Below are 20,131 nucleotides of genomic sequence, written 5' to 3'. Positions count from 1 at the left end.
AATCCTGTTGCTTCACATAGATATATGTATGGGTATAGATATATGGTATATACACACGGATTTTTTTTATATATATATATATATATAAAATAACACCTTGTTTATAAAGCGACATTTAATTGCCACTGGTTCCCTTCCCGCCCCACAAAAACAATAGTATACAAAATATAAAATATTTTAAATATTTATAAACGTCGCAAGAAAAAAATAGAACTGTACGAAAATATTTTTTTTTCTGAGGTTCCCTCCCTGCCCTGTGGGAAGAGGAAGAGAAAGGGGTACACGTCTGGCCTGCCTAGTGTGCCTTGAGTCCATAGTTGTTAAGTGGGTAGGAGTATGCCCTGCCTAATACTATCCGGTCCCGGAGGAGCTTAAATAAGACATAATAATTGCAGAAAAGGATGAGGGCCATAGAGAGGGTGTGGTTCCACTTCTCTGAGCGCAGCAGGGAGTAGAGCTGGTAGCAGACCACGCTGCCTTCGATGAGAATCAGCAGGTTGAGCAGCCGTAAGGGACGGTGAAAGAGGAACTGCAGGGAAAGAGTTCAAAAGGAGAGATTTCTGTCATTTGTTGCTGGGTTGAAGGGAGGAGGAATATGGACATAATGCTGTCAGGGACCACTGTGGGGCAGAAGCAGTGCTTGTGCTCCCGCCACCACTTGCTGCAAAAACAGTAAGAAACAAGGGATTTTGAGGCATTTTGCTCAAGAAGGGGAAATGAGTGAAATAAACCTACTGGCCTGCTGACCCACTTTCCCATTTCCCTGGTGATGCTAACTAGAAAGGTGTTAACTAGAACCCTCTCAGGAGAATGCCATTGCCTGATGGGAGATCTGTGTCACTTTGATGAGAAAGCACTGGCAAGGCAGCTGTGGTACCCATCTTGCCCAGAGGTCACTCTAAGAGAGAATGGGAAAGCCCCACTGCTGCCAACATGTATTTTGCTCAGCAGCACCAGCCTGTCTTGTAACACTGGACTCTGTCCTGCACAGTCTGCTCTGCTGCAGCTGGGTTTGAGCCTCTCCTCCCTCCCACAGTTGTAAGGCACCAAGCAAGAGAAGAGATACTTGCATAAAAGCGGGCGTGGGACACGTCTGAAGGCACTGCTACGTTGTAAGGCCCAACTGCTTTGTACAGGCACCGGCTCCGTCGCACCAGAACTCCCTGAGGCCATATTGTGTTTTCTGACCAGCTGTGGGGAAACAATGGCAGAGTGTTACCATCTGTGCTCCCAACCCCCTGAACAAGGGTTCATGGGAATGGACTGCATCTGAAAAACAGCAACGCCTCTGCCCCAATGACATGTCCTAGCTCCCACTGGAAAAGCACAGAAGGGTGATCATTCAATGGACCCTGAGTAATATGGCTTCCAGTGCAAGAACCTTGTCCACTGCAGTGGAGGGGGCCACCCACCTGCCTCTGTTCAAGATACTCTCCAGTGGCCAAGAAGAATCTTAGCATCTCTTTCTAGGAAGGAACCAGCAGTGACTGGAGGAGCTCAGACAGCTTTCTAGAGCAGCCATTTCTGTTTTCATTGAACAAGGCCAGTAGAGTTGCATGGGGAGTGGAGACACGTCATCGGTAGATAAACACTGCTGGTATTTGCTCATCTACTAGAACATCTCAGCCCCTTGCTAGGCATGCCAAGCCCTGCCCTTCCCCACACTCACATGTGCTGTGGAGCATTGCTGTAGGAGCCATGTTCTAGTTTCTGCCACTTGCCGAGGTGGGCGGCAGACCTGTGGAGCAGGTCACAGTACTTGGGAGGCAGCAGCTGCGTGGTGAGCATGACAAAGGCATTGATCCACACCATGATGAGGTGCTCGCAGGACCAGCGCATGTCATAGTACTGAGTGCTCTGTGGAGAGACCAGACAAGATCTTGGCACCACTGTCACAAAACAGAAGGAGGAATGACAAGGGACAATATTGCATGTGCATCCAGCAGACCCACACCACACGTTACAGGCATGCGCTTTTGGACTGGTGATTTCAGAGGGTTACAGCTTAGCAGACACTCAAGGCTCCCTTCTCCTTGAGCTGAAGGAGAAAGGGCAAGGGATGACGCTGCAGCTGGTGCATCTCCTCCTCCAGCAGCAGGTAACAAGGCAGTCTGCCTGCCACAGAACTGCCCTAGGAGCACCAATTGCACCAAGACTGCTACATGGATTGTGGAGCCCTGCCCATTTCTCAGCACCAACCGGAGCTTGTTCAAGTTAGAGAAACGACAGATGAAAAAATACAACCCCCACACTGACAAGAGGTTCTTGGATTTAGTTTGCCAAGCATCCTAGTTGGCAATAACAGGCTGACCACCAAGCCTCTGATCCAAGCACTCAAAAGTCACGATGTTGGATCTGAGATGGGTAACAACAGGTTGTCTTTTCTAGGAAGAACACAGCTATCCATCTGCCTAGGACAGAGGGTGGGAGAAGGGGAGTTAGTAAGTGGGGTGATGGGACTAGAGGTGCATCACATTTATGGCAATACCTATCTGCCAACCAGGAGCAGTACTAGTGCACTCCGGATGCAGCCATGCTCCGCTATCCGGGCTGCCAAAGGGGAGACAGAGAAAAGGGGAATTAACCAGGAATCTGGCCTGGCAGCAGTTCACACAACATTCAGAAGGAGACAGCAGGATGGGGCACACAGAGAGCCAGACAACAGCTACCTTCACAAAGCACAGTGGCAGGAATGCCACGTAGTAGGCACTGAAGAGGGAGTTGAAGAGAACTTCCTTGATCCTGCGATTGAAGTCTGCTTTTAGGCACTCCACCTCATTGCGGATGAGGTCTGGGGAAAGGGGGCAGCTGTGGGTGGGGATAGACGTAGGATTATTGAACTGTTCTCTCAGGGATTCCCACAGAAGCGAGAAGAAGTCTTTGACCAGGCTGCCGACAGCTGAAGCCCCATCATCCGCCACCTGGTCCTGTACCAAGTAACCACAGTCTGCAGGTAGAGGCTGTGCTCTGCTGTCCTGGTGGAAGCAGCACAGAGGGACGTAGACACCAAACCTGCCATGAAAGAAAGAAAACAACGGCTGAAATAACAGCCAGCCCAACAGGGAGCATGGAGCACCTCCTCCACAGATACTGGCCCTGGTCAGAGTGACAGCACATAGGAACCCTCACTCCAGAAGCTAGCAGCCAATTCTTCTCTCCACTAAAAGGCCAGAGGCTGCAGCTTTGACACCTGTGCAGAGAAACTTTTTAAAATCCCATTTGTAGAACCAACAATCCCAAAAGCTCAGTTTTCAAGTGGCAGTAAAGGCCCCTCACACAAACAGCAGCGGAGGCAATTCACTTCATCAGCTCAGAGCCACCTCCTTGCACCATCCCCCAGCCACTCCTGCTTCCTTTTTAATCCTAAATCAACAGCTCTGCTTCCCACGGTGGCTCATGACACCCCCAAGCAGCTGTGCACCCCTGCCCAGAAGGTTCAAAGTGGTTTCACTCACGGGTAGCCCAGGAAGAGAAGGTTGAGAACAGAATGGCTGCGGAAGAGGTTGACCAGAGTCCAGCAGAGCACCCATCCACAGAGGGTGAGAAGCACCAGGCGCACCATGTAGCGAATCAGTGATGTTGCACCCACCTGAGAAGCCTGCAAATGGAGAGGAAACACTCAGCAGTCCTCTAACAACCAATGCTAGGAGATGAGCACAAGGGATGCCTGTGGAGGAGGAGCAGGGAGAGGGGTGCCACGAGGTACTAGGAGAGGGATAGCTGCTCTCTTCTTCTCAGAAGCAGGAAACTGATTCTCCTACAAATGTTAATGCCTTGATTTTATTAATGATTGACAGGATCCAAAAGATTCAAATAATCACAAGTTGTGAGGCATGACTAAAATAGGGCCTTTGAAGAAAAATTCAGAGCTGCAAAGTACAAAAATATTTTTGCTCAAGTCTCTTATTGCTCTGATGATAGTCCAGGATGGCCTGAAACCCATTTCCTCTCCCTCTTTTCTTTAGAAGGATCAGGTCTTGGCACTGTGAAAGGTCACAGTTCGCAGCTGAGGGAAGAGAAGATGTGCACCTTGTGAATCCCAAACCCAGATTTCCGTAATTTAGCTCTACTGGATGTGCAGGCTGCAGTGCACTGAGGAGGCACCACAGCAAGAAAGCCTGATCCAATCTCCAGAGGAGAGAAGGGAACTGAACTATGAAAAGCGTGGTGAAAACTGTAAAGGATTCTTAAGGGTTAGAGCCAATACCTGAGATGCCCAAGAACCTGCATGGAAGATTTCAATGCAGAAATTTCAGTTTATGGGAATTTTTATGGAGGATGTGAACATAATGAAAATGGAAGGAATCAGATGAAAAGAGACGTTCAGAGTTCCCACCTTCTCCATTCATCTATTCATCAGGACATAACTGTTCCTTTATTTAGTTTACTTATTTTTAAACACTGCTTAGCCTAGGGTTGTATTAACCATTTCAGTGGACAAAACTTCTATTTTCCTGAAAATAACCTTTTACAGAGCCCTGTCTCTGCTCCCACAAACACAGAGAAGGTCTCAAAATCTGCGGTGACATGACCAGAGTCTGAGTTAGTGGGTAACCAGGACTGCAAAAGCACTTCTAGCAGTATTCCTATTTAACTTCAGTGTAGTCAGACATCTTCCTCCTGACCTTTCCCCCTCTGATCTCCTGTTCATTCTTCTTGTCTTGGCCAACCTCCCTCTTTGCCTTTTTGCTATCTGACTTGCAATTCTCTCAGCTACTTCTCTAGCATGAGATAGTGGGTACAGTATTGTACCTGCAGAGATAAACAAGCAAGTGGGACCATTTAATCTCCTCCTAGATGCAGAGCCAACAGAGCTCCCCAATACTACAGGACCTGACTGGTGTCAAGGAGAAAACTCCAAGGCAGAAGGGCATCCTCAAAATCTTAGTCCTTCACACCCAGACTCTTCTGCAGGAAGAAACCCTCCAACCTGCAGAATTTTCTTAGGCCATGGATGACCACGTCCTGCAGCTAGTTCTACAGGCAGGAGAGGGAATAGTGGGAATGTTACCTCAGAGATAATGGCCCACACCAGCCTCCGTGCCAGCATCACTGTGATGAACGCCGCCAGGTGGTAGTCAATGAGGTGAAAATTCTAAAGGAGGAAAGAAAAAAGGTTTTCACCAGGAAAAGGGACTCTGAAACCACCCAGATGGGTTGGGACTAGGAAGCTGGCTGCTAGAGAGTACATTAGGACCATCAGGACCTCATGTAAGTATTCCCCACATCTCTCTATTAGGGATGAGGGAAAAGCAATAAACATCAGTAACACAGGAACATCTCCAGAAGAAAGATCTCCTCCATAGGGAGACTCCTTCCCATGGAGAGGTTTCCACAGAAAATAAAACAAACCCACACTTCAGGCAGGTATTTTTGGGGTCAAAGGGACATCTAGAACAAGAATCCTGCCATGGAGAAACAGCTTGCAGGTTCTCCACAGAAAAGCCCCTGAGCAACCAGATGAAGGGCAGCCAAACCAGAGTCCAGAGTGAGCACACCAGCTCATTTTCCCTCCTGGTCTCAAAAATGGTCTGTAGCAACCACTGCTTCCTGATGAAACCAAGTGGACCTGAGAAGCCTCATCTCGATTCACCATGAAGTTCTCTAGCTGCATCAAGTTAGATACAGCTCTTACAGCTTTTCAGTGAAACCATCCAATATATTCTGGCCAGAAGAGTTAGTAGACTCTGAATACAGCTGTTTGGTACTTCAAGGACATTTTGGGTAAAAAATAATGCTTGATTTGTGATGGGAACAAACATTAAATCATCATTAAATCCTGCCGAGTAGGGCACCCCAAACAGAATGCTTTCACTTCTAAACCAGCTGTGTCCAGCACGGCAGAGCTGAGCAGGAGGCTGGTGACTAGAACACCAGCACCACCTGTCGGTACAGGTAACTGAGGGACCACCTCGTGCTTCCAAGGGGCCTTCAGGACACGGTTCCAGCTGCACAAGCTGGCTTTGCTCAGAGGCAGCTTACTGGGACAGTAAAAATACTGAAACCGAGGAGGTCGAGAGCTTTATGTAAGCTGAGGATCTGACCTCGATCCTAACAAAAAACTGCACATCTTCCTTCTCTCAGGCTCTGTTGTTTCAACTGGCAAGGGGGCACTCACAGCAGGAGATAGCTCCTGGAGTCTCAACTCTGTCAGACCCTAGAGGCTAGCTAGACCATGCAAACATGTGCAAGAAATTTCCCCTGAAGAAGTCCTGCTGACTCCTCTCTCTCATCTGCCATGTATTTTCTCCCCTGTAAAATGGGGGATGACATGGCCCTGACTGATGGCGGTGCATGTGAACTCTCACTCACTCCCCTAATGCCAAATGCTTGGTGATTCCTGGACTGAGGAAGCATGAAAAGAAGCTGTGTAATGAAAAAAACCCAAGTGATGGCACTTGCTGGGGAACTCACCAGTGAGGTGCAGGAAGCAGGGTGATTGTATGGGTACCACCAGACAGTCTTGTAGATGTTGATGTACTGAATGAAGAGGGCTACCAGAAGGTAGATGAAGAACAGGAATTCAAAGAGAAGGCTCCCATCCAACGGCAGCTCAGGGATCCGGCAGTGACGCACAGGCTCGGGAGTAATCAGCGCTGTGATCGGAGGTGCCGAGAGGCTGATGGCACTACCATTCCTGAAACAGATGGACATCACTTACTTGGTAAACATTCTACATCATCTTGACATTTTCCAGGACAGAGTGCTTGAAGTTGTGAATTTGAGACTGGGCATTACTAGGGGAGAGGTGACAGCAGTCTTGCATTTGTATTTCTGACATGAGGCTGGTGGTGAGCTCCAGCATCTTAGCTCAGACAAAACCCATACCCAGAATTTTCTCTGGACAACAGCTTGATCTGTCAAAAGTGCTGTGACATGCCTAGCAGTATTTCAGTAAACTTGCAGATTGAGGAGCAGAGATACAGAGCAAAAATCATTAGGGACTCTGTACTACACCCAACACTTAATATTGGCTTTTTCCACCCATCACCAGGACATTACAGTAGCACCCAGCCTCCTTCTCCAGCATGGCAAAGTGCCCATTGTCTTTCATAGTTCTTTTTAAAAGAGGAGTAACTAAAAATGGAATGGAGCAGTTCAGCCACTTCCTAGAGGCTAACCTCTCAAGTGTTCTTACACTTCCTTCTTTTCTAGCTTTCAGAGCAGGCTAGCTCAGCTACAAGCTCTGGCATAATGAACTGGTGGAGGAACTATGCTGTGTCTGACTGAAACCAGATAAGCAATGCTCTCCCAAGACCCTGGGGCCCTGACTTCACAGTCTTGACAGTCACTTGCTTCACAAGAACCCCAACTGTGCTATCTGTCCCTCTGCCCCAGATAGAGAAGTCTGTAAAGGCCAAAGCTAAATGGCTTGGATTGCTCTACTCTGTAAGAATGAACCTATACCAGGGCCCCAGCATGCAGCAAATAGCTTCTCTGGTCTGCCAGCTTTCCTATGGAAAGAAGTAATGCTGGGCCCTTTCAGTTTTTATACCAAATGTGGTAATCTCAATGTCACTGTGTGCGTGTTCCTGTTTCGGCTCCCAACTTCCCCAGAAAATGCAGCTCATCTTTACCAATTATGAGAATTAGTTTCATCTGCAACCAGCAGGTCTAAAACAGAATATGGGCATCCTCCTGCCCTGCCTTTCTATTATGTAGGAGGAGGAGTCACAGCTGTGCTCTGATGTGTCACACTAATTCCCCAGGGCAGTGAAGGCAAGTGAGCAAGACAAGGACTCATCATTTGCTAGGATTCACTGCTCTGGGAACTGCTGCAGGAAAGACAAGTGGAGCATTGTGTTTTTTCCACCCCTGGCTGTTGTGATCACAGTGAGTGGTGAAGGAGGGTGAGACCACTTCCACAATTGCCTCCATGAGGCTGGTTTTAATGCATGAAGTCTAAAGAGGGGCTGCAGAGGGAAGCATGTACCACAGCAGAGCTGAGAAGAGAAGCTGGAAGAGGTTTGTCACGTAGGACTTGTTCCCTCTTAGTTGAGCCATCTCATCGTGCCACAACGGAGGGCTCAGGGTCCCCTCTCTTCCAACCACAAAGCCATGCCCCTGCACAGGGTGCAGCGTGGATCAAGGCTCCTTGCTTAGATGTCTCAAGAACCCAGCATTTGTCCTCACCTATTTCTCAAACCAGTACCGTTTCCACAGCTCCCGCCAACCAGAGTCTGCAGAGAAGGCAAAGCTGAACGGCTTAGCTGCTGCCGGCTGGGTCCCCTCCTTCCACCGGGCATGACCAGGAACCAGTCCACTTCCAGTGCCTCCAGCAGGCTGTGCCCTGACACCCAGACAACGATCCCAAAGCCTTCGCAAATCTGCAAAGGAGCAGAAACATCACAAGCTTTAAACTGCTGGTCACGCTCACCCAGTTCACACTCCAGCCAAGCAAATCCATGCAGAAGGAAGTCACTCTCTTACACTCAGAGCCCTGTGGGACAGCCATCACCACTCTGTAACAGTGTGCCACTTCAGGGGCAGCAGGTCAGTGTCTGCTTGCACACCCAGAATGAACACCACTGACACTGTGTCTCTAAAAACAGGCTGCTTACATTAGCCATCAATGACTGATAGCACTTATTGCTGGCTGGAAAGCACCACTGAGCATCTCCAGAACTGGAGACAACACAAATATGTGTTTTATTTCAAAAGCAAGCCTGGGAAGAGCCCTCTCCAAGTTGTGGTTGAGCTACCAGAGCTTCACAGCTCTTTTTAGGCACCCAGCATGTTACTCGCCAGGCTCTGATGCTGGTAGGTAATTTGGACACCGTCTGGCAGAGCTCTGAACAGACAGATTGGTGTCCTTGAAAGAAACTGCAGTTCAGCTCCCTTCTGTGCTAAGAATGCCCAAGTGACACCACGGTAATACAGCCATTTAAAAGTGGGTTTAGTTAGCAGAGAAGTGTAGCAAAACACGCATGTATGCAGGTACTTCAAATGCACATATGGGCAATCACATAACCCAGTCCTGAAAAGAAAAGTAATTCAGAAGTAAACTTGTGTATTTTTATTTATCTATTTATTTTTAATGACACACTTAAATCTATCAATTCCTTAAAATGAACTAGTATTAGAGAGGCTGGGCAACTCAGAATGTCAGAAACAATGGTGTCGTTTCTGGCACAGGCTTTATCACTTCCCATACAATTTTTCTTTTATTTCACTGGTCTCCCAACGTGACACTGCAAGGATTTTGGCAGTCAGGAAAGTTTCCAATGGAAACATATAGCAGACATAAGGGAGTGAAGGACTGAACGGGAGTGCATGTGTGCTGTACAGGAACAAGACACTGAGTGAGCATCTCACTCCAAGGACTTTGGTGTGTCTGTGTGCCTGGAGTCTGAATCAGCTGCCCTTTTGGAAAAATACCATAGCCAGAACCAACCCAGGGGCCAAAAAAGCACACCCACCTTCTGGGAAACTCTAGATGTAGCTTTGAAATGTACAGATGGAACCTATGGTCTATTTATAATTCAGTCATCACCTCCTTTAAAATCCTGAGAAATCACAGCTGGCAGAAATGCCAGAAGTTTTCTGAGTGAGTCACAGGACTGTCACCATGAACACAGTGTGCAGGAGTACTTCTCTAAAAAATTCCCTCAAAGAATTGCCCTTTGTATTAAAATTTCCCATCCTTCATCTCTACTCCCAATAAACAATCATCATGATTGAAACCAGGATACCAATTCTCAAGCTTTCAACAAAAATCAAGATGTTTCAAAGGATGAATGCTTTCTGCATACCCACATTAAAGTCACTTGGAGAAATTAAAACAAAACAAATCCAAAAAAACCACAGCAAAAAACAGAGATCCAGGAGAAAGAAAAAAAACCCCAACAAACAAGAAGATGTGAAAATGCATGAAAGATGAGCAAACATTGGAGAATTTTGGTTTTGAGGTAAATAGTGTGTTTTGGCAGACTTTAAAACTCTCCTATCTCCAATAACAACACAACAGAGATTGAAGCCTTTGTTACATTTTTAGTCAAGCAAGACTTCAAAGCTTTCAGACAGTTTTCCCTAGGATGTTCTAGAGTTTTATTTGGGAATATTTATATTTCAGGAATTAAATATAAGCAAGAAAATTCTCCTGCATGTGTAAGATGATCAGGGTCAGCAACAAACAATGCAGAATTCACTTAGGGCATTCAGACACTTTTGATAAGCAGTTAAAATAAAGGAAAAAAGAAGAGGAAAATCCCCCAAAAAAGAACAAACTTGAAAGCCATTTTAAGCCAATTTTAGCTACCACAGGGCCTGTGGTAGCTGAAACAATTGGTCCAATTCGACCTACAGGATATTTATGATAATGGATGCAATATGTTGGTGGTCTAATTAGTGCTATTAACAGTGGAAGGTATTTTATAGCACATTCAATATTTCATGTAAATAATTTAACAGGTCTCATTAGTATCACCCCATTAGTATGCCTCACACGCTCGCCAATACAGACACTTGGACACGAAGTAATCGCAATTCCAGCCCCTGGCTTTGCAAACCAGTAAAATGCAGGTTTTTACCAGTAAAAACCATGGAAAGAAGCCATCCTTAACGTCAGTGCACATATTTTAAATGCACTTGAATAAGCCCTTTCACAGTGATTCATGAACATATAGACTGGGCAGTTCCTCAAGCCAAGCTTTAAATAACTTTACTTTACTGGAGTTAGATCGAATTAGGTAGGCATTTGTTGGAGCAAAATCTGCCTAAGAACCATTCCTTTTTTGTTTGCTTTTATTTTGTAAAACTATCCACACAAAACTGAAGCTCCACAGATAAAGCTAAACAAAGCAATAAGATTACAGATCAGATTGACTCTAAGTCTGCTTTTTTTGGCCTTGAACCAATCAACAGACTTCCTTTTTGAGGAGAAAGACAGGGGGAAAAGCCTTTTTATAGCTTTCAATTAATAAACAAAGGCATGATTCTACTTCAAAAAATACATGAACAAGAAAAAAAGGTGTTCATAAACCCCTTATTCAAACAGATAATATTCCAGGTCATATTAAGTATTAATGAAGAGTCCACCCTTCTCTGTTTGCATTCCCCATCCCATCAGTGATCTTATTTTATAGAGTCATGCAGAAAAGTGAGTAATGAAAGATAAAAGCTTTTCCTGACAAGACTCTTCAGTCTATTAATGTGATTCCACACTGTTCTTTCCAGTTCACCTACAATTTCCTTCAAAAAATAAGTCACATGCCTGTAGCCCCTTGATCCTCAAATCCTGAGAATCAATACTACCTAGCCTCCAAGATCTCCTCTCTGAGGCAGATGTGGGCATCATAAAAACACATAAGACCAGGCAGGATCTGGAGAGCAGCTACAGAACAGCAGACAGTGGTCCTGCCCATGCACAGGGAGTGGATGTGGGTACAGACAACTCTTGGGTCCTAGGGCAGACCCTGCTTCAGGACAGAGACAAAACTTTAATTTGTGACACAGTTACAAGAAAATCCAGAAACAGAAGGCACCACATGCTATGATTTCCAGTTCCTGCTTTTAGGACTACAGAAAGCACAGAAAGCACTGTGCCACAATACCCCTCCTGCCCATCAGCTCCCCAGCTATCCTGATGAGGCAGGATCAAGACAGGCAAGAACCACAGCTGTGTGCAAGACTTCACTGATAACAAGCTAGGCAGACGAATTATTCACCAATTCAGAGGGGAAGCACTATGCAGCCCTGTCCTACTCCCCAAGGACCATCACTCAGAATCATGTTCCTGCATCAGCAGCTGCCCAAACAGCTCTTTCAAGAGGCAAATCAGGAGAAAGTGAGTGACTCATCAGAATGGAAAGTGTGCTGGTTCCCCATCTCTTTGCTGGAAATGCTACAAAGCTCAGTCAGTCATCTTGATGGTGTTAACATTTTTTAATTGGAGAAAACTCTGAGCCTCTCCAGTACTCTCAGGCACACCTTGCTGCACCAACACATGAGAACTCTCAGAGGCTGGAAAACATTCAAGTGGCTCTCCTTGGCTCCACAAGTTCTACAAACAGTTACTAACAGGAGCAGAAAGGGAAATGTGACCATCCTCACTTGGTGCAGTGAGGCAAGACGACCACAGGTGCCCCACTGCAACTCACCATGTCAATTAAAGCAACCTTCTTCCTGCTGAGGAAGCATGTGACAGCTGGGGGTGAAGCAACACATGGCCTCTGTGGTGAGGGACTCTGCCTCCTCCACAGCAACACAGTCACTCCCAGCAAGACTTTCCATTCAGGGTGTGATGCTTTATGGAAACACACCTGCCACGTGTGCAGTGCTCTCTCACAGGGAAGCGCAGCCAGCCACCCCCACGACGTGGCTGCAGAGCACTGACACAAAGCAGGATTCGTTTCTGAAACTTAAAATGCTCTCTTGGTTGCTAATGTCCTCAATTCAACTCACTGCAGCTGGTCAGCCTAATCTTAAACTTTCAGTTGTCCAGCAATCCTAATATCTTTGCAAATTATCACACAAGTTTTCCTTTATACTTTGACAGTCCTGGTTACTATGGGTAATTTTTACTTCCCTCTAGTGAAGGAAACATCTTATTTATTTATTTAAATTTAAATTAAAACCAACCAAAACAAAAGCAAAACCCCCTTGTGACAGCTGGAAAATCAGACACAAAGCTAGTGATCGACTCATCCAACATAACAACAACAACAATAAAAAAATAAAAAACAAACAAACAAAAAAAACAGAAGAAAAATCACCAGAGATCCAAGGAAGCAGCGATGGCTGCACCTAAGCCTTGGTCACAAGGCCACCTTGTCAGCACCCTCACATCTGCCACACCGGAAGCCAAAAAGACTCAAAACTTCTGTGAAAGCCCCAACTGGTCTGGGAGCAAAATAAGCATTTGGTTGTTGCGAGGGAGGAAACAACCGACAGGTTATCAGATGGAAAGCTAAATATTTGGCTTGCACAGAGCTGCCCCAGTGCTAAGTCAACACAACCTTTCAACTCTGGCTGGATCCAAAGGCACACACCCGCCACCTGGCCCAGAGCTGGGAGGCAAAACCGGTTAGGAGGGAGGTCTCCAAGTCAGCACATTTCCCAAGTCCTCATGCCATACAGAGTGATGGATTAAGAGGGGGATTTGGCACAGAGAGAGACAGAAACCCTCCTGAAGTGCAGCCCAAGCACCATCAAACAGGAGAGCTGGTAGTGCATCAGCAAGACTAATTTTTGCTCAGTGACTAAGAAGCAAGAACCTGCCCTGTAAAAACAAAACCAACCCATCAAGACCCTGTTAGTGCAGGCTTTTCTGATACAGCACAACTGTGGCTGAAGAAGCACCATCTATCAGTCCTCTACACAAATACTAAAACCAAAGGGTCAAAGTAGCAAGATTAAGGAAAGAATTAACAAACTACCTATATACAGGATGACTCATTTCAAGTAATATCATTTCAAGCTTTATTTCAGCAAGGAAGACTAGAGCTAAGCAGAAAGTTAAGTGGAAAAAATTAAAGTTTTAGCTAAAGGCAAAGGGAAGGCAGCATCTGCCATTTGTAGCTGCCACAGTACTTCAAATACCCATATAAAAAAAGGGGAACACTAAAGAAAAGTTTTTCAAGAAAAACCTCTCAAAGTGCAGTAAGCTCAGTCAGCTCACTTTGCAGGCATACTTAAGGATAGGACATAGATTTAAGTTCTTAGTACTCTAGATAAACAAAATTATCCAAGATACTGAAAAAGCCATTTTTAAAAATAGACGCATCCTATACATTCCCTAAAAATCCCTTCAAAGACCTTACTTCAGGGGGTGCAAGGAAGAAATTTCCAGAGGTATACAGGCAATAGTGTCCTCTTCAGAATATAGGCAAGTTCAAGTTTTTGTGAATTGGAGGAAGGTTGAGACACACACTAAGTGCTCTAAACAACCTCTGTGAGTGCAAGAACAAAGACAAATTCCTGGTGTAATAAAACAGTATTACCTTATATTACCATATAATTACCTTGTGCAACTAACTGCTGCAACAGTCAAAGCAAACAGCTTAGGAAGACTTTAATGAACGATTGTAATGATTTTATGAATGAAGACAAGAGAATTTATATTCCAAAAGGAAGTAAAAAAAAAAAAAAAAAACCAAAAACAAACCCACAATGCAAGATGCTCAAGGCTCAGCAGCTCCGAGTGGCCAATAACACTCCTCTCCGAGCCAACAAGTATTATACAGCTAGCAAGACATCAACATTTTCTTTGGCTTCTTCTGATGTATACAGCAACACTCACAGCCAAACACTGAATCTGGGAATAAAGAAAGCATTGGCTTGTTCTCGTGTGAGAACAAGAGAGAATTGCAAAGTTGAGCTTTTCCAGCAGCAGAGGGAAACGCACGCCTGGCCAGTTGGGTCACAGTCTATTTTGGTCCTAGAGTTCCCATGCTTCTGAATTGTGTGGGGAAAGGGACAGCAAGCCCAGCCTCATCCAGAGTGAAAGGCCCAAACTAAAGAGCTGGAGGTTATTACCAAGCCAGACAGTTCTCTGAGTATGTAACAACACCCAACTCCACATTCACTGATAGAAAGTGAAGTTCTGTTTAGAAGAGGACGCTGGTTGGGAAGCGACTCACAAGAGCAGTGTTTCAGCAGACACAACACAGGCAAAGCTATCAGAGCTGGCCGTTAATACAATTTATCAAGACGTGCTCACTCCTAAGCACATCTTGCACCAGAGCTCTTCAGTAAACATTACCCACAGCCACAGCTCTGCTAAAGCACAGCTACAGATCACTCCCCATTATCCCATGCCATGTGCAGTCGCTAGGAAAGGCAGGGAATTTTACATATAGGCTCTGAAATATTTTTTTTTCCCCAAGATATCAAGGCAAATGCACAACTGAAAAAGAAAAGAGAAAAGAGACGGAAAAAAAAACCAAAAAAACAAAAAACCAAAAGAAAGATGCTTGTGCTTTTAGAGCCCATCTTAAACTTTTCCATCAAGCAAGCTGCCAAAATATGGATTCTCCTCCCAGCCTTGAACACAAACCCACAATCTAATGGCCTGAGCACAGGCCAGGACATCTTTTGTTTTTTTAATCTTCCCTCTTCAACTGACCTCCAGGGAACTTGTTTTACCAATACAGACCTCAGTTTCCTTATCCAAAACAGGATAAACTGTTTAGCAAGTACTTCTCCTCCCAAGGGTCTCTGTACGTAGTAGTGGATATTTTTTACAGTATTATTTTAGCACTTTAGACAAGCTTTTTTCAAAAACAAACAGAAGCAGCTTTCCTGCTGGTTTTGTTCCTCTGCCAATCCCTATGTTTAATTTAATGAAGATCAACCATGATGACAAATCATAGGGAGTCACTAGGATTTTTCTATTTTGTCCTCAAATAGCTAAAAATAAGGCAGGGATCGGCTATCTGTAGCAATGAGCTTGGAGGCATGAAGAACACAAGTTAAAAACTACATCCATGAGCCTTACACCAAGTCATCACACTGGGATTCACAGCAGAAAGTATCACTGAGACAACACTTTGCACATCCCCGACACTGCAGAAAAACCACAATATTGCAGGGAATTTTGAACAAATTTTAATTTGCATAAATCACAAATTTGCGTCAGAATATAAACCACCTATGAGACTGCATCAATTCTCCTCTCTTTGCTTCTTAAACAACAAGGTTCAGGTGATATAAATATTCCCCAGAAAACAGTAAATCTTCAATTCAACCTCCATGGTTTTGGTAGGCAGGGCTCAGAACTTTGTATGACTTTACAGAGCAACTAATCCAGCAGACTGAGAAAATGCAATAGGATACATTAATCCCTTGCTATAATTAATTATACTGAGACTAATCCAGCTGTCTGAATCTGCATCCATGCTCCCTTATATGTATTTCTGGGCCGCAGATGTCTACTGATAATTTTGCTTTAAACCATCAATTCCAAATTGCCCCCAGTACACATGGATGCCACTGCATCCTTTCTCCCGGGACAGCTCTCCTGACCTGGTTGCACAACACCCACTTCTCACCAGAAATCTTGTTTTCACTTGCAATACCCAAAAAAGTCAAGAAAAGGTTGGAAATAACTACAACAGCCCCCGAAGAATTGCATGAAATCTTCCAGGACAGTTTGTGAAATCTAATGAGCTACTTTCCCAAGTCACACAGCTACTACAGACTTAACCTCTGATTTTAAAAATCCACCTGCTAACAGCTATGCCACTTACCTAACTGTGGTAGGGTTAGAAATAAATGGACTAAAGTTCCAATTTTAACTGCCAGAAGAAAACTTCTTCCAGGATTTAATGATTCTGAGGCACAGGGAAAGCACTGAGACTAAGGAGCAGGATAGTCTCAGAATTACTACTACCTTATTGCTTTCCACCACATCCATCTTTGGGAACTGTAACTCTGCTGAGGAGTACCGAGTGGCTCAACTGGTTTCTGAATTGAACGCTCATGGAAACTGGAAGCCACCTTAACAAATATTTCTAGTACATCTGCTCTTGGGTGTATTCTCAAACATCCAGATTTGGTGCCTACAGAAAGGAAGAAAGTGTTAAGTTTTATGACGACCAGGTTTGAGTCCATCTGCATTACATATCCTTGCAGAGAAGATTTGTGTTCAGTGCTACTCAGTTTCAAAACCAGCAGAAAGGTGTGAGACTCTTCCCCTTCAAACATTACATGCATAAATTGTTTTTTTTAATCTAAAATTTCAGAACAAAGAGGAATGTCTGAAGAATGTATAGACAAAAAATATTATTAGGCCTGTCTGCTTTTGAGTACTACATAACAGTATACCTATATTGGCAATGTTAGATCAGCACAAACATTGCTCATACAGGCAGGAGAGTAAGATGAGAATCCTTTTATTTCCTTAGCTACCACAGAATTTACTGTGGTAAATGCCTGTAGTGTCTCTGAAAGACAAATAATTCAGCAGGGTATAATTGGTACAAGGCAAGAAGTTTTAAAAAGAATTTATTATCTTACAAGCAGAATAGAAACGTGTTCTGCGAAATAGGAAGCAAAAAGTTTTCTCTCCGTTTTACAATCTGAAAGACTAAACATAAAAGAAATAAAAGGCCTGCCTTTCTGAAATTATTAATAATTTTGATAATTTGGTTGAGGCAGTACAGACACCTCTGTTAGTAGGAAGGTGAGCACCCAGAGCTTTTGAAAGTCAGGTCTCAATTGCCTGCAAGTCTGCAAAGCGACAGCCAGGAATGAGTTGTGCAGGAGACATGCAGGTGTTCTGGGGTTTGAGGTCAGGAGTAAACACTGAGCACAGGTCCTGTGCCAGCGGTATCATCAGAGCTTCTCTGTTGTTCCAAATAAATCAAACCTGGAAAACGTTACCAGCCGATGTGCTGGTTTGTACAGCAAAACCTAAGGCAAAGAAGCTCAAGAACAGAAAGAAGGAGTAGCTGCATCTATACCTGAAGAACTTCCAGTCAGATATGGGACAGCAAGAAGCAGCTGGAAGGAGAAATGAGTGTCAGAAACAGTCCAACATAAGAAGTGCCCCGAGGTGAGCCAGGGAGCAGACTGTGGGTTAAAATGGGCTGATGTCCTCTGCCTTCAGCATCCTGTGAAACTGAGCTGAGCCATTCCAGTCCCACCCCTGTACTACTGAATCCCTCTCCCAGAAAATCCCTTCTGGTTACAGTGAGTTAACAGACAGAAGGGATGGTTACAGAAGGGATGCCTTGTCCCCAAAAATTTCGTAACTCACCCCTTTGTAACACAGACATCTCATTTCTTCACTTAAAGTTGTAACAGACGACAGGGACACGAGGGGCCCCTTACTCACAATGGAAAGCATGCATGAGAGCAACCAGAGATTGCAAACAAAGCTGCCTCTGTTTCTGCTGTACGTTCACATGTTAAAATGATGCTGGAGTAGCAAAGGAGCTGCCTCACATAACAGGGAAAATCATGTGCACAACTGCTACGCTGTGTAAGGGAGGATGATTGATACGCTGTTTTCTCTGCTGTACAAAAAAGAACAGCGACAGAAATGTGCACCCACATCCATTCTGGAAACGCTACCTTATGGCGGGTTGGATTTGCCCGGACTTACAGAACATTACCTCAGCTCTTTATCTTCCACAGGACAGTGCCCCTGCAGGACTGGTTACGTAGGGACAGCGCTTTAAAAGCCCACAGCATACATTCCCGTGACCCCAGCCCAACTTCCTCGCGTTAAATCCTCAACTCTCCTACCACAGAGCTCCCGGCTCCTGCTCCAACCCAAACACAGCAGGAAATGTCTCCAAGGACCAAACGCCCTAACTTACCAGCAGGACGGAACGCACGCGGCAGAAGCCTCCCCACCGCTCCCTCCCACACAGACACACACCAGGTTTCGGAGGGGGGCTCCGGCGGCGCGGCTGTGCCCGCGGCAGCGGCGGGGCCGGTACTCACACATCCAAGCGCGGGCGGCGGCGCGGCTCGGACATCAGCCGGCAGCGGGATCCCCTCCGCTGGCAGCGGCCCGGCGGCGAGCCCCGGCCCCCGCAACCCCTGGACCGCCCGGGGGGAACGAGGCTGCGGCGGTGGGAGCCCCGCGGAGCGTCCCTCCTCCCGCCGGGCAGACCCACTCCGCCGCTGAGCCGCGGCGGGGCAGGAGAAGGGGAAGGGAAGGGAGGGGAAGAGCAGAGAGGCGGGCGGGTCTGGCCTCGGCGCCCCGGCGCGGCCCTGCACAGCGCCGGCTGCCCGGGAGACGTGGCAGTGAGGGCTGATGCTCTCATCACACGGCGACAGCGGCGGCGGCCCTCGGCGGCGGAGGCCGGCCCAGGGAGGGCAGGAGGCGCGGGGCGGGGCGCCGCCATCTTGGTGGTGGCCGCCCGCGCCGCCATCTTGGTGGTGGCAGCCCGCGCCGCCATCTTGGTGGTGGCAGCCCGCGCCGCCATCTTGGTGGTGGCAGCCCGCGCCGCCATCTTGGTGGTGGCAGCCAGCGCTGCGCCGCCGCCGGCCCGGCCTCGCTGCTGAGGCTGCTCCGGCAGGTGCTCCGTCTCCTCGTTTGCTCTGGAATCACAGGTTGGAATAGACACAGAAAGCTCCACACCGAATCGCACCATCAATCAGGTTGGAAAAGACCTCAGAGATCGTGGAGACCAACCTATGACTGATCGCCACGTTGTCAACCAGACCATGGCACTGTGTGCCAAGCCCGGTCTTTTCCTTAAACACCGCCAGGGACTGCGACTCCACCACCTCTCTGGACAGGCCATTCCAATGTCTAATCATCATTTTAGTCGAATAAATTCCTCCTAAAGTCGAATCCAAACCTCCTCTGGCACAGCTTAAGACTGTGTCCTCTTGTCCTGTTGCTTGCTGCCTTGGAGAAGAGACCAAGAGAGTGATACAAGATTCCACCTGGCTTTCTCTTATCCAGGCTAAACCCCAGCTCCCTCAGCTGCTCCTCATCAGACTGGTGCTCCAGACCCTTCACCAGCTCCATTGCCCTTCTTTGGACATCTCAAATCCTTTCTTGTGCTGAGGGGCCCGGGACTGCACACGGGACTTGAGGGATAGCCATGTTTTTGCATCATGAGATGCCATTTAAAACAAAATCATAAAAACATAATTAACTGCTTCTTTACAGCCAGCACATCTATTTATCCCATGGCTGAACATCAGCAGCTGAAAAGCCCTGCTGCCATTGCCACCCTCAGCCGAAGTACCCGTTTGAAACCAGCATAGTATCCACCCTTACTCTACACTGTTTTCATCCTGCCAGCTGCCACACTTTCAAATATCCCATCACCCTTCCTGCCCTTTGGTGTATACACACAGGTATCATTCCCTAAGTCTGTCTCTATAAAGTGTCAATTGAATTCATTTTGTCCGTGACCTCAAGCTTCATTTGACATTACAGTCTTTCAGGGCAGAGAAGACAGTGTGTATTGTTGGACTGTTGCATGGTGAAGCCAGTTCTGATTACATGACCATGACACTTGTTCATATTTATCAAAGTTCATTCCCTATTAATATGGTGATCAAAGGGAGTTGGGTACAAATTCCCAAATCTGGAGTTGGGGGAGACAAGTGTTGCAAAGTGCTCGATGCACTGATGACCGTATCACCACCATATAAGTGGTACACACAGTAATATAGGAATTACATAAAACAGTTTAATGAATTGTTATTCCCACCCGTAATC

At 46.2% G+C, this 20,131-nt stretch overlaps 1 protein-coding gene across 1 annotated transcript; it reads right to left on the bottom strand.

Annotated features, from left to right (window-relative positions):
- Positions 1–5: 5 nt before the first annotated feature.
- On the bottom strand, positions 6–18,702 carry TMEM39A (transmembrane protein 39A). Its single transcript, XM_066340993.1, has 9 exons — positions 18,391–18,702; positions 8,134–8,327; positions 6,415–6,637; positions 5,012–5,095; positions 3,456–3,598; positions 2,670–3,012; positions 1,670–1,857; positions 1,071–1,191; positions 6–529 (listed from the first exon to the last, which is right to left on the bottom strand). Exons 2-9 carry the CDS (start codon positions 8,244–8,246, stop codon positions 296–298), a joined length of 1,449 nt encoding a protein of 482 aa, XP_066197090.1. The 5' UTR covers positions 8,247–8,327; positions 18,391–18,702; the 3' UTR covers positions 6–295.
- Positions 18,703–20,131: the final 1,429 nt, after the last annotated feature.

The sequence above is a fragment of the Sylvia atricapilla genome, chromosome 2, assembly GCF_009819655.1.
Source record: "Sylvia atricapilla isolate bSylAtr1 chromosome 2, bSylAtr1.pri, whole genome shotgun sequence".
NCBI lineage: Eukaryota > Metazoa > Chordata > Aves > Passeriformes > Sylviidae > Sylvia > Sylvia atricapilla.
Note: the sequence above shows the minus strand (reverse complement) of the source record. Positions and strands in the feature narration are given on the sequence as shown.